General features: G+C 41.1%; 1 protein-coding gene and 1 pseudogene across 1 annotated transcript; one reads left to right on the top strand and one right to left on the bottom strand.

Moving 5' to 3' along the window:
- The first annotated feature begins 4627 nt into the window (after nucleotides 1–4627).
- Nucleotides 4628–5615, top strand: LOC146616955 (leukotriene B4 receptor 1-like; annotated as a pseudogene).
- A 2249-nt stretch (nucleotides 5616–7864) lies between these two features.
- On the bottom strand, nucleotides 7865–9307 carry LOC146616954 (uncharacterized). Its single transcript, XM_085372900.1, has one exon. The coding sequence runs from the start codon at nucleotides 9305–9307 to the stop codon at nucleotides 7865–7867; it is 1443 nt and encodes a 480-aa protein (XP_085229026.1).
- Nucleotides 9308–13493: the final 4186 nt, after the last annotated feature.

Below are 13493 nucleotides of genomic sequence, written 5' to 3'. Positions count from 1 at the left end.
TTAATATTTCTTAGAGAAATGTTTGCCAGTTCTGATGATGTGTTTGTGCTTATCTATGTTCCCGAGGATTTGATGAGAGCAGCTGGCTAACTAGAGATTGACCTTACTCAGTGTATAGGAATTTCTTTTATTTATGTATTAATCACATTATTTTATTGTATAATGCCTTGGTGCCACTGGATTTTAGCATGTCTCACACTCATGCAGTTAGACAGATGGTGGGGGTCTGGTAAGGAAGTTGGGGGGAAGCAGACAACTCCACAGGAAGAATCTTTTGTCTCTTCGATGACTCTGGGAGGTAGCAAGGGAGTGTGAACCTTAAGGTGTGAAACAGCTGTGTACTGCCTTTTGTTCCTGGAGTAGGTATTTAACTGGGAGCCATGCTAGGCTCAGGAATAGACTGCTGACTGTCTGCCCCGCGGTCATGCAGGCTCTCCACCAAGCTTGGTTTTTCTGTTCTTTGTTTGTGATTAAAGAATGTTAGCTACCGCTCACCGCTTGTCTGCAGGCTTTATTTAAATGGAAAACATCCACAACACTCAATAATAAAGTAAATTTCCCAAATACCAAATGTAAGTAATATAATATGTAGAAATGCATTAAATGTAGAAACAACACAAAAAGTAGTTAAATCGTCTCCTGCAACTCTGTATAGCATGAGATTATTAATACTGATGCAGTAAATAAGATTAACATCACTTCCCTGTTGTAATTGGTTACAGTGGAACTAATTTTGCATTGTTTTATGTACTGTTGCACAGTTTTGTTTTGTTTTTTTGTTTTTTTACAGTGCATCATATTATGCACATTTTCAACTGTTTAACTAAAACCTGTAAAGGTACAACTATATCTGGCACCATGTGTGTGTTCTCTTCTTCCTTCAGAAAAGGTTTTAGAGAAATGTATTTTTATTTTTGAAAGCTTCACTCACTGTCAGCTTCACTCGCCTCTGTGATTGTATTCACTGGAAAATCTCAACGAAGCTTTGCATTGTTCTTTCACTGAAATGCCCCATGACGTGTTAAAGAATTGTTATTCTATTAGCGTATTTACTCTTCAGCTTAAAATATCATCTGCTTTCGCTGCTTTTGGCCTCTTGTATAGCAATATTATGCTTTACCACTAGATCGCAGTAGAGGCTTTGATACTTCATGGTAATATGAGCCAAAACAAAAAACAAAGCAACTGACTGATTATGTCTTACCTAAGAAAACAATATTGCAGCAGAAATGAATTCCCCTTATTTTCTTGAAAAGCTACTTCTGTGTCCATTAATGACTTTCTCAAAAGTCATTTTCTGCAGGGTCTTCCTCATCTTGTTATTAAAAAGAATTTTACACCATTTTTTATTTCTTTTAGCCATGTTCATTTTTCTTCCACACATTCTTGTATCAAAAAACATTACATTCAATCATGTTCACATTTTAAAACAACTTGATTTTCTTTTTTTTCCCGTTGTATTATATGTATAAATCTACAAAATAATTACCTTACCTCAGTCTTCTTATTTACAGTAAATCTGTAAATAGATTCTGCTGTTGTCATGGACTGTGTGCAGCAGACAGGAATGGAGGACCCAAAATGCAGACTCCAGGAGGCAAACGTGAACGCAAAACTCAGCTTTTATTGCAGGAGGGCAAAAAACAGAAACTAAAGCTATGTTCACACTGCAGGTCTTAATGCTCAATTCCGATTTTTTGATCAAATCCGATTTTTTTTGTCTGGTTGCTCACACCACAAATAAAATATGACAGCAAACACGCTCTAGTGTGAACGGTTCACGGCCCTCAAAGTGGCCGGCATGCGCAAAAGAAGACGTCACACACAACGCGCTCTGTTTACGGAAGTAAAAATGGCGGCCACAGTGCTAGTTATTCAAGTTTAGCTTGAATAGAATTGTCTCCCCATATGCTAAACTAGTCCAAAACCTCACTTTCTGTCTATTGACTCGCTCCATCTCCAGTTTCCACTGCCATACTTTCTCGTTTGTCTTCTCCGGCACTGATAATTGGTGTCTGTCTTGTGCCAGTGACATAAAAGATGGATTTAATGTGACATGACCATTCAAACAGCAGTCGCTTTCTAAAACATCAGATATGTATCGGATTCAGTACCACATATGAAAGTGGCCAAAGTCGGATTTGTAAATATCGGATTTGTGCTGTTAGAACTGTCATCCTATGAGCCGATATGGGTCGCATATGGTCAAAAAAGTCAGATTTGATGCGCTTTCGTCTGCAGTGTGAATGTAGCCTAACTTAAACAGGCAGAACACACACCATGGAATAAGGAGATCGGAAAACACAGGGCTTAAATACGCAGTGGGATAACGAGGGAACGAGATAAAGGAGTAGAGCACAGCTGGGAGTAATCAAACATGACACGAACAAGGGGAAGCAAAACTGAAAACATTAACATAGGATGCAGACTGTCAAAGTAAAACAGGAAACATAACACAGAGACGCGGGCTTGACAAGGGGATATGCCTGCCAGGGGAGACAAAGACAGAAACCAAAAGACTAAGAACTCTAAATAACACAAAAGCAAAGACTAATAATAAACAACACAAAACACTGGGTCACAGACCCAGGACCGTCACGGGTCTGTCCTGCTTCAAAAATCTTTCTTGCAAAGTCACACCAGGTCTTTGCCTCCCATAAACCCACTGCTTTGTATGTTGTTAAATTCTCAGTTCTTTGATCTTTGGGCTGAAGGAAGGACAACACTCGGTGTATAAATGCTCAATCAACAATCATTTTATTCCATACAATTCTCATTATTCCATACAACACTTTTGAGGATAAACCATCCGGAGGGGAGATGAGCGCGGGAGGGTGTCCGCCTGATCTCGTCGTGTCTGAGCGTTTCTCACATTCTTATACCTTCAGCCCCCCTCCACAGTCATAAAACCTAAACATCCACATTCTTTCTCTCTCTCAGTGAGCCTAAGTTATGACCTTGGCTTCCTGTGCAGTATGTTCTGTTCTTTTCTAATCAGACAAATAAGGCCATGATTCTCTGAAAACGATATTTCTTATAACGCAGCAGTAGCATGCATCATAAAACAATATCATTCATTCACCATAAATCGGCAATCTAATGTAATACAAATCAGTTAACTGTACTAGTTATCACCTTCTTCTAAGTCAGGAGAATAATGCAAACTAAAACTACATAATGATTTCACAATCTTTAATTAGGGGTCTAACGTGGCATAAGATAATATAATAATCTCACAATGTTCAGACATATTTACAAAGACTTCAAGGATCCAGTGGCAGATCTTGGGATATTTAATAGGTGTGAATCTCACTGCATCATTTAAGTCCCTATGCTCACGCTCCTCAATTTCCACCTATGGCTTGAAAACACCCCAGCCACCCTCCTCTGCAACTTCCCTTTACTGCATGCATGTCCTGCTTCCTGTCTGACTCAGATGTAAACACCTGGTACACCGGCCTGCACATAACAGTTCTGATACATCAAATCATCAGATGTCTTTGCCACTGAGCACCACCATCTCACCTCCTGGGTCTTTGTTACCTTCACCCGAGGAAGAGGGACGAGTGTATGGACAGAATAGACCCCAATTGATCTCACCTTGAGAGTTGGAGGGACAAGTTGGGTATGGGACAGCCTCACCCTAGGAACAAGGAAAGGTTCAGGGACTGGCTGGAACCTGGCCCTGGCTGCTCTCACCCTGGGGTTAAGATTAGTGGAGGGATTAGCTCAGGAGAAATAACAGTCTTTGGAGATTCAGATAACCAAGAGGGTGATTATAGATATGGTCTTTGTCTCTAGTAAACAGTGAGTGTTTATGCTAAGACACACAAACTTGGCATAGACAAAAGATAAACAAGCATGGGGACATGACAGACTACATATAGGGGATGGTAGGAAGAACAGACAGAGACAAGACTAAGATGAACAGGATAAGAGAGGGAATGAGCTAATAATGAGCTTGTGCCTCACTCATGTTATTGCCCGGCCAGATGGAAACACAAAACACTGAGTCGTCAGACTCAGGACCATGACGGTTAAAAAAACAACAACAAAAAAAAAATCTTATGATGATTTGCAGGTGGAAAAAACATTTGATGTGGTTTCATTTTCCACTCTATGTCTAAAAAAAGCTCATGTGAAAGTTAGCGAAAGACATGCAAATATGCTTGGATACAAAAATGCAAAAATCCAGAAATGCCCAGCTGGAAATAAAATAAACACATCCACAGCTCCCAATAAATGCTGTCCTCATTGTAAAAAAACAACAACAAAAAAAAAAAAAAAAACATAGCTGTCCACCCACATTTCTAGGCTTCTATGATGTTTAATGGCTCAAATTGTAGAAAATCTACAATTTGATGACATCAAAGTGATAAAGTTAAATTTTTGTTTCTAGATGTTCTTACACTGGTGCTCTCTGAATAAATGGAAATAAATGCAAAGATTTATAGAAAAAGTCATGCAAAAATCCTGAAACCATCAATGCAAATGTTTGGATCAGCATCACAGTATCTTTATTATTAGTTCCTCTTTGACTTCATCAAAAGTAACGACTTGTTCATGTGGCTGCACATTTATCATCATCATCACTTGTTCAGTGCACAACAGTCAGCAAGTTTGCAGCATGGCACAATTCAACTCCACCATGGTTACTTCTAACATCTCTTCCTCTCCTGGAGATTCACCTCATCCTTCCTTGGACTCCAGGGGTCTGGTTCCTGCAGTAGTGATGTCCGTCTGCTTCCTGATGGGATTCCCTGGAAACATTGCTGTGATCATTCTCAAGCCAAACTGGGAGAACATGTCCAGTTTGAGTCAAAGTTTGATGCTGAGTCTGGCTGTGTCAGACCTGCTGTGCTTGGTTACCCTTCCACTGTGGATTTACTCATTCCTCTATGGGTGGACCTTTAGGCTGGTGGGCTGCAAAATCATAACATACTTTGTGTATTGCAGTCTTTATACCAGCCTGCTGACTGTGACTGTGCTGAGTGTCCAGCGATACCTTCAGGTCGTTCACCTGCAGAGGAGTTTAAATAGGGTAAGAGCAAAGATGCTGCTGCTTCCGCTCTGGCTGGCTTCGATGATCCTGTCCACTCCTGCTTTAGTTTTTCGACAGTTATCTGAAGATCAGCGATGGACAACATGCAGTAATCAATACTCCTTCGAGGGCCATAGGATGGCTGTGGTGTTGTCAGAGACTCTTGTAGGATTTGTGTCGCTTTCTGTCATTGTTTTTTCATACATCAATCTGTACAGAAAAGTGAGTCGGGCAGTACTTTTCAACAATCCACAGACCACCAGACTGATTACCAGCATCACTGTGACCTTGGTTGTCCTGTGGGCGCCATATCTTGTCAGTAATGTAATTAGCATGGCAGCGATTTCCCTAAAGAACGAGGGCCTGCTGACATTTTGTGATGACATTAGGCGCACTGTTGCAGCAATAATATTTGTAAACAGTGCCCTGAATCCACTCCTGTATGCCTTTACTTCTAATCGTTTGTCCAGCCTGTGCCACAAATCTGCTCAACTTTTCATACAGAAGTTCAGATTTTCCCAAACTATGTCCACAGATCTCACTGCTGGAGAAGCAACTCAATGACAAAAGCTGATTGGGAAATTAAGTCAAAAAATCTCCTCTATCCCATTGATACACACAGTGTGCCATCCACTCTATCACAGACAGCTGTTGGTGATTGCTCGTGTAACGATAAACTTTGAGGTTAAGCAACATCTCCCCTCAAACCAGCTGTGTGCTGATTACAGCTGGTCCTCAAACAGAGGATATACATCTTTGTGGAAAAGAATTATGAAAACACTAAACACTAAAAAGAATCAATGTACATATTAAATGAAATACCATTATAGGCAATCAATTATTACCTTAATTTATGGTATAATCTCCATTTTCTCTTTCTTTTTTTGCTTTTTTTGCACATTAGTTTTTATGGAAATACGGAATGACGGATTCTTTTCTTTTCTTGTTTTGGTTTTCTTTTTTCTCAATTCTTGTTTCTTTTTAAAGCATTCTATATCCAAGGATTGTTGTTTTTTCTCTTAGTTATAGCATTGTCACTGCTATTAGCAGGGAGAGGGAAGGGGTGGGGGGGGGGGGGGGGGTAGCTTTGTACTTACTGGGGTGCTGAACTGAATGTGGTTTTGGTGCAAGTGCCACCTCTCTCTCGTACAGCCAGAGAGAGCTGGCAGTTTACCTTCCATTGAAATACATTGAATGTATGGAAAACTCCCACAGAAGAGACTACAGCACTTATAGACAAACCAGTACTAGAGGCGTCAGGATTCCCAGAACCAATGTTTTATGGATTTTTCCTTATTACAGAGGTCACACATCTGAGATATGACACTTAATGTAGATGCTCAACAGGGACAACCCGAGGCCCTCCGCCACACTACCCAAAAATAAAGACTGGACTTTTTCATTGTGCAAGCAACTGTACATAGAAGTTAGAACTTTTATTGTCAAAGTTATAATATTTTACAGTTTTGGTTAATTTTTGGTTACAGGCAAACTTTTTGTATGAGCTTGTATGGTGTGATGGTTAAAACAATTCAACTGTAGGAAAATATAAAATGTTAATCTAAATATCATTGAGTGCAGTATAAATGGATGCAGACATCTAAATTCATAAAAAAAAAAACCCACTAACATTATAATATTGGTTCTTTTCTTTTATGTTAGCACTGAAAAACATTCAAATATGTTGTGTTACAAAAATGCAAAATTCAAAACGTTCTCACATGCAAACAAAATAAACATATTCAAAACACATAAAATTTTGTCTGCCTTGTCAATAAAATAAAAATTAGAAGAAAAAAAACTACTAGATTAATTCCATCACGGGCTCAAAGCAAAAAGATGAAGCACAACAACAGGCTTCATGCAGGTCCTCAGGAATCTGCAACCCCAACCCGTTCTCACTCCCAAAGCGTAACATTTTACGCTAGGTGACAAATCGTCACCATATTACGCTTTCGGCTACCCACCACGTTCCTAAATGACGACCTCGGAAAAAAGAGGACATATGAGAACCGTCTGGACTGAATCTACACATGTTCGCTCTTTTTCTTCAAATCGCTTAGAAACACGCTATTTAACATCATTAAAGACCTGGTTAGGTTTAGGGCTGGAATACAGGGCTGGAACGTCTATTACCGCGGGAGTGTCATTCACTGGATTCCAGCCATAACCCGCCGCGTACCATAAGAACGCCGAAGGTCTCCTTTCGCGTTCCTCAGGAACGCCGCGGGACGTGACAAAACGTCGACATGTTACGCCTCGGGAGTGAGAACGCTCTGGCAACCCACTCTGATCTTGTCAGAGATTTACAGTTAACAAACAGTCAGGTGAATAAACAACAATGAGACACTTGTGTAGGTTAACGTGCTGCACGGGTGAAAAGCTCAGAGCAAATCACACCGAACTGAAGTATTCGTTTATTTTTATAGGTTACATCGTCAATATGCAAATATAATCACATTTCCTGTTACGCAGGTCCTGATGTCTGTCTGCATGCAAGCTGTGTGTGAGTATGTGTGTTGCAGGTCAATTTCTAAGAATAATATAATGCAAGTCAACTTCTGCGGATATGTATTTCTGTGCTGGTCTCTTGTCAGTGTCACAGGGTCAGCTTCCTGTTTCTACAGAAAACTGTCTGGTGAAATATGTATAACATAACTTTTGAAGCATAAGCAAATAAAACAATAAAAACTCCCTAACATTCCTCCCTGTTGTTACCGTATTTCACCACTTCAATCATACTTTATTATCAGCTAACAATCACTTGCTTCTTATAACATTTTCAATTGTAGCATCATTCAGTATGTGTGAGAGTGTGTGTTCCTATACTAAATCTTCTTGTGGCAGTCCAACATAGGTGATCACTGTGGCCTGTACCATTTTGTCAATCATCGATCTGATACAGGGTAGAATGCAAGTTGAGAACATGCAAAGCAATAAAAGAAGAACTCCTATCAAGACAAGTCCTTTGATCATGAGGGTCCTCCAGCTGCCGCTCAGCAGCCAGGTCAGCCAATCTTCTGTGTTCATGACATAGTCTTGTTGCTGTGCATTACTCAGTTGTCGTAACTTCTCCAGGGCGGTGGTCATGGTCAAAGAATGCACGTTATCTGGAATATAGGTGCAGCAAGTGGTGTTGAATAAGACACAGAGGCCCCCTCTCTCAGCGAGAATCATGTCCAGGGCGACTCTGTGTTGCATGACCACTATTCTGATCGCGTCGATTTCCTCATTCTGAGCCTTGTTTATCCATGTTGAGCTGTTCAGGAAAAGTCCAAATCGGTAGTCAAGAGTCTCGATTCTTAGCATGTTTTTTCCATTCCCGATCCATGGGAAAAGTGAGTGCAGGACTTTCTGTCCGGTGGTCCACAACTTGAACTCCGCTGGCACATCACTGCCCCAGATTGGATCATGAGGTTGCACGTCATCAGTGCTCCTCTTGCGTCTTGGTTGGTCCTGATGGAATATTCTGAATGTGCGGTCTGACACTAAAATTGGGGCGCAGAGTCCGGTGCTGTTGGGTGGGATGGTGAAGTATGTCTTTGAGCCACATGCCCAAGCTGTACCCTGCACCCAATATGTGCCATTCAGGAAGCTTATCCGTGCCTTTCTGTCCTGCGGCATGCGGAAAGTCTGGGAGCAGTTTTGGTGCATCCCCAGCTTTCTGTTGCCGTATGCGAAGGTGAAACACATTGGATGTTGTATTCCTGGTTCCCTCCTGACGTTGAAAGATTTTCCCTTGTCATTGGTCGCATTCAGGTGTACCCAGTATCGGTCATCACAGCTGTAGTTCCAGTCTGAGATCTCTGGTGTACAGAACACTACCTCATTAGGTTTATAGTTGATCAGTGTTCCATTACACCGTCGCAGGTCGATTTTTGTGACTTGTCTTTTTAACTCCAACTTGAAGGCGAAGATGTCTTCGGGGGAACATGTTCCGCTGGTGGCCTTGTAGAATATACATAGGGCTTCGGAAAGGCTGGGTGATTTTCCATATAGGGTGGCTTGCATTGCTGTTGTTGGGAGGTGTGAACAGACGTAGCAGCCAGTGTGGTTGTCTTCTGTATGTACTCGGTTGTAGACGTACCGGTACCAGGCATTGTTCAGCCAGGGGTGGTTATGCTCTTTATCCATATCCTTCAGGTGTAAGTTGTCATATGACCATTTCTTCTGCAGGTGGTGCTGTGGGTCCTTGTCTCTCCAGGTGAGTATCAGTAGGCTCACTAGGAGCGCAATGCCAGTCATTATGAGGACAAGGTTCTTCATGATGACCAGGCACACCCGGGCTCCAGGTGAGTAGACCACTGGCGAGAAGACAAAAGGGCGGGATATACCCAAACAGCCCTTTCCTCCACCAGGGAACACCTAGGAGTCGGGGGAACCGGCGTCTATGCTTGTGTTGTCACTCACTTTTTTGCAGTGGCTTCGGTGGATCCAATCACCTGGTTGCAACCTGCAAAACACTGGAGAGAATCTCTTTATTCTCAAATAATTTAGTCATCCACTCTGCTAGGGTGGTTTCTCTTATAGACTTATTAATAGGCTCACTAGTGAGAGGCAGTGGAAAAAAGGTCTCTGACATTCCCCCCTTTCGACACACGTGCTGTTCCGTGTGTCGCTAATGCTGCTGTCTAGTGTAGGGATGTTGGCAGTACTGGTTTGCCATTACAGGTCAGTAAGTCATTGTGTAGTTCTGCTCCACACTTTAGCCATTTCTTACGCTCTGCAATAGGTGCGGCTTTCTGTTCGTCTTTAAGTACATCAAGTGGTATCCCTCTGTAGGACCTACAGCCATTTTTCATCCACAGCGTTTTTTAATATTAGGCCATTTTCACTGTGTTGAATAGAATATAGCCAAACCTTCCAACCCTTTTTTTTCCTTTTTTCTTTAGAATTGCCGTCTCCGTTTATTAGATTAGCTTAAAGTGGCTAAGCTACAAACCGCCATCCACATGAGGTCCTAGAGCCATAAATCGCCCCATTGAAACCCATTATAAACGCTATTTTTCACTGCAGGATTTATACCGTTAACATCTGGGTGATGGCTTAGGTTTCGTTTTTGTTTTGGAGAAGAGGCCTTAGAATTGTAATTTTTTTATTTGTCCACCGGGTGGTGCCCTTGCTCCACATTTGACCCCGGGCTGGAAAACAGCGGGCTGCTTAGAGAGACCTGCGGGAAATGAAGCCTCATTTCCGGCGTGCAGCAGCGGCTTCGCCCGCTGATCGGGCGGGACCATTTTCGGTCCCTAGGACCGTGAGAGGGTGCTTTTTTTTTTTTTAGTCAACAGGAAATGACGTATTTGTTGTCACGTGGTATCGGGCGTGTGCTGGAAAAAGGGGTCCCCGGTGATCGTGCCCCGGTAATCGTCGCGACTTACCCCGGCAAGATGCACTTATTTCGGCCTAGAGGAGGAGCATTTGCCGCCTGGAGACCATTTTCTGGTCCTGGAAAAAAAAAAAAAAAGGCGATCGAAATGACTGTTGATGCCAATCTTTAGTCCATCTAAAGGCCAAATTTTAATAACAATTGAATATTACCTCAAATTTTTTTTTTGGAAAATATTCAAGTTTTTTGTTTTTTGGGGCAAAAAAAGCAGTGCGCTCATGTGACGAAACCGGGATATAAAGGGTTAAAATCCGCGAAATGTAATTAAAACTTGACATGAATATTTCAAGGAGAAGTAGGTCTAAAAGATTGGCTAATTTAAAGTGGAATAAAATATTAATATATAAATTTTTTATAGCACTTTTTTGGGCGTGGTCGATTAGGACCGATAGTGTGTGCATTTTATGAAATGCGCTCCTGCAAAAAAAATAAAAGGCGATCGAAATGACTGTTGGTGCCAATCTTTAGTCCATCCAAAGGCCTAATTAAAAGTACAATAAAATATAACTTTCAAATGTATTTTATGGAAAATATTTAATTTTTTTCGCCAAAAACGGCCGTGCGCTCATGTGACAAAACCGGGATATAGAGGGTTAAAATCCGCGAAATGTAATTAAAACTTGACATGAATATTTCAAGGAGAAGTAGGTCTAAAAGATTGGCTAATTTAAAGTGGAAAAAATATTAATGTATAATCTTTTTATAGCACTTTTTATGGCGTGGTCGATTTTTGGCTCTAGGACCTCATAAGGGGTACTTTTTTTAGACTTACCAAGGGGTATTAGATGTGAGGTTTCAGACATCAAAGTCTGTACAGGTTGCTGTGCTGCCTTCTTTGCTGCTCGGTCTGCAAAGTTATTGCCTTCAGTAATTTCTGAATTATCTTTTTTGGTGTGCAACGCATATTGACTGTCAGTGTGAATATTTATATATTTCTATTTCTCGACCTTTGCGCAGCATGCACGTATGATAGCCGCTAGTTCTGCACTCTGTGCTGAAAAAGAGGAAATAAGGGCTTTCGCTTCTAAAACAGTAGGCTGCAGTGTACTAAAAATGTCTGGTCGGGGTTTCATTTTTTCAGTTCGCTTCTGCATACAGCTGTGTTCGGCACCATCTACTACTGCAGGAAGGAGAGTGCTTGTCACAGTCAGGCAAAGCTAAAGCTGTGCTTGTTTGCAGGGCAAGTTTTAAGTCAATAAATGCTTTGTCTGCCTCTGGTGTCCATTCTATTTCATCTTTCAGAGCTAAGTGTTTGCCATAGATCAAGTTTTGCAAAGGTTGGGCAGTGCATATTCAGGTATCCAACATCTGCAAAAGTTGCAGAGACCTAAATAACTCATCATTTGTTGTTTGGTGACAGGCTTAGAAGCGTATTGTACAGCTACTTTTCTGCTGTCTAACAGCTGTCTGCCTTGTCCTGTCAGTCTGTGGCCAAGGTACGTTACTTCTTGGCTCCACAAGTGCAATTTATGCTGTGAGACTTTATGGCCTTGCTCCGCTAGATGTTGCAAAACTGTCAGTGTGTTTGCTACGCAATTAGTCTGTGTGTAGCCTGTAATCAAAATATCATCAACGTATAGCAGGAATTTACCTGGGGCAGGAAGCGTGCAAAATGACATGGGTTTTCTTAGAGCTTCTGCATAAAGAGTGGGGCTATTCTGGAATCCCTGAGGCAACCTTGTATAGGTATACTTCTGGTTGGCAAAAGTTACCAAAAAATCTATAGACATGCAGATGGATGAACCAGTCCAGCAGAATGAATGTAGGTTTGAATTTAACGACAGCATCATGTTTGAGGTCAAAGTCTGAGCCATGTGGACACCGATCTGGGTGGGTTCAACAAATATATACACATGAAATTGTCACCCGAAAAACACAGCAAACCTTCAAAAATAAACCAAAACATCAGAACTCAAAATACTGGGTCGAATCGACCCAGAACCGTGACAGAAATGTGCATAGAACAGCAATGCTTTTGTTAAAGGAAATTTGCTGCTGATTTTTGCAGTTAGCCATGTTAAATTTAAATTTATGTTTGAATGAGCATGCAAATGCCACATAAATGAGCCAAGGGTAACCCTTTTTTGAAACCCCTGCAGTTTTATTTTAACAGCCAGTTTTGCTGCTACATGCAGCTGTAGTCAATTTATTACACAAGCTCCTCCCCTCTCCTTGAACATGATCCCACATAGTTTTAATGGTAAATTATGTGTATTATACACATGAATGCTTAAAAAATTTGCACGAATAGCAGGATGGTAGCTGACACAAGTCCTCAGCAAGGAACAAGTGCCTTTTAATGAACACAACACGTAAACTTACATAATGCAGCAGGACGTTTCATGTGTGTTCATCAGTTCGCCATCTTAACTATATCGCTCAACAACATTTTGCTTCCTCTTTTTACAACAACACCAGTGGTGCAGTTTGGTTTCTAACACTACAGGAAACACAACAGGATTTAATGCAGTTTTATTAAGCACATTCTGTGTAAACAGAATTTGGTCACAAAACACACCTTGAGTCTCATTTAGTTTCTGTTCTGGGTTTTTTTTATATGATCATCAGATGGAGATGTCCTCATGTTAGTTCCATGTGTCTCAAAGTGCTTAAAAAGTAGAAAAGATCCAATAAATATAGCCATAAATATTTGAGTATAAAAATTAGTGTTTGATTTCTACTTCCAGGTGTTCTTACACTGGTGTTCTGTAGGAATCTATAGATTAAAAATAAAGATTCATGGAAAGAGCTATGCAAAAATCCTGAAACCATGAAGGCAAATGTTCAGCATTAAAGTTTCCTTTTTATTTGTTCCTATTCGACTACATCTTGTTCACCTGAGTGCACATGTATCACTATCAGTCGTTCCGTGTACAACACTGCCATCTGGCTTGCAGCAAGGAACAACTCAACATCTCCCACAGCGGTAAAGTCTACCTGCTTCCTGGCTGTGTCAGACCTGCTATGCATGCTGCTTGCTATTCAAGTGTGGTTTTACTCTTTCCTTTACAGCTGGACATTGCAGTAGCCGAGCAATGTAGCTCGGCTACTGCAATGTTTATACCG

Source organism: Diplotaxodon limnothrissa, linkage group LG15, assembly GCF_057381915.1.
Source record: "Diplotaxodon limnothrissa isolate DT_005_m linkage group LG15, D_limnothrissa_male_GT1.1, whole genome shotgun sequence".
Taxonomy (NCBI): Eukaryota; Metazoa; Chordata; class Actinopteri; order Cichliformes; family Cichlidae; genus Diplotaxodon; species Diplotaxodon limnothrissa.
Note: the sequence above shows the minus strand (reverse complement) of the source record. Positions and strands in the feature narration are given on the sequence as shown.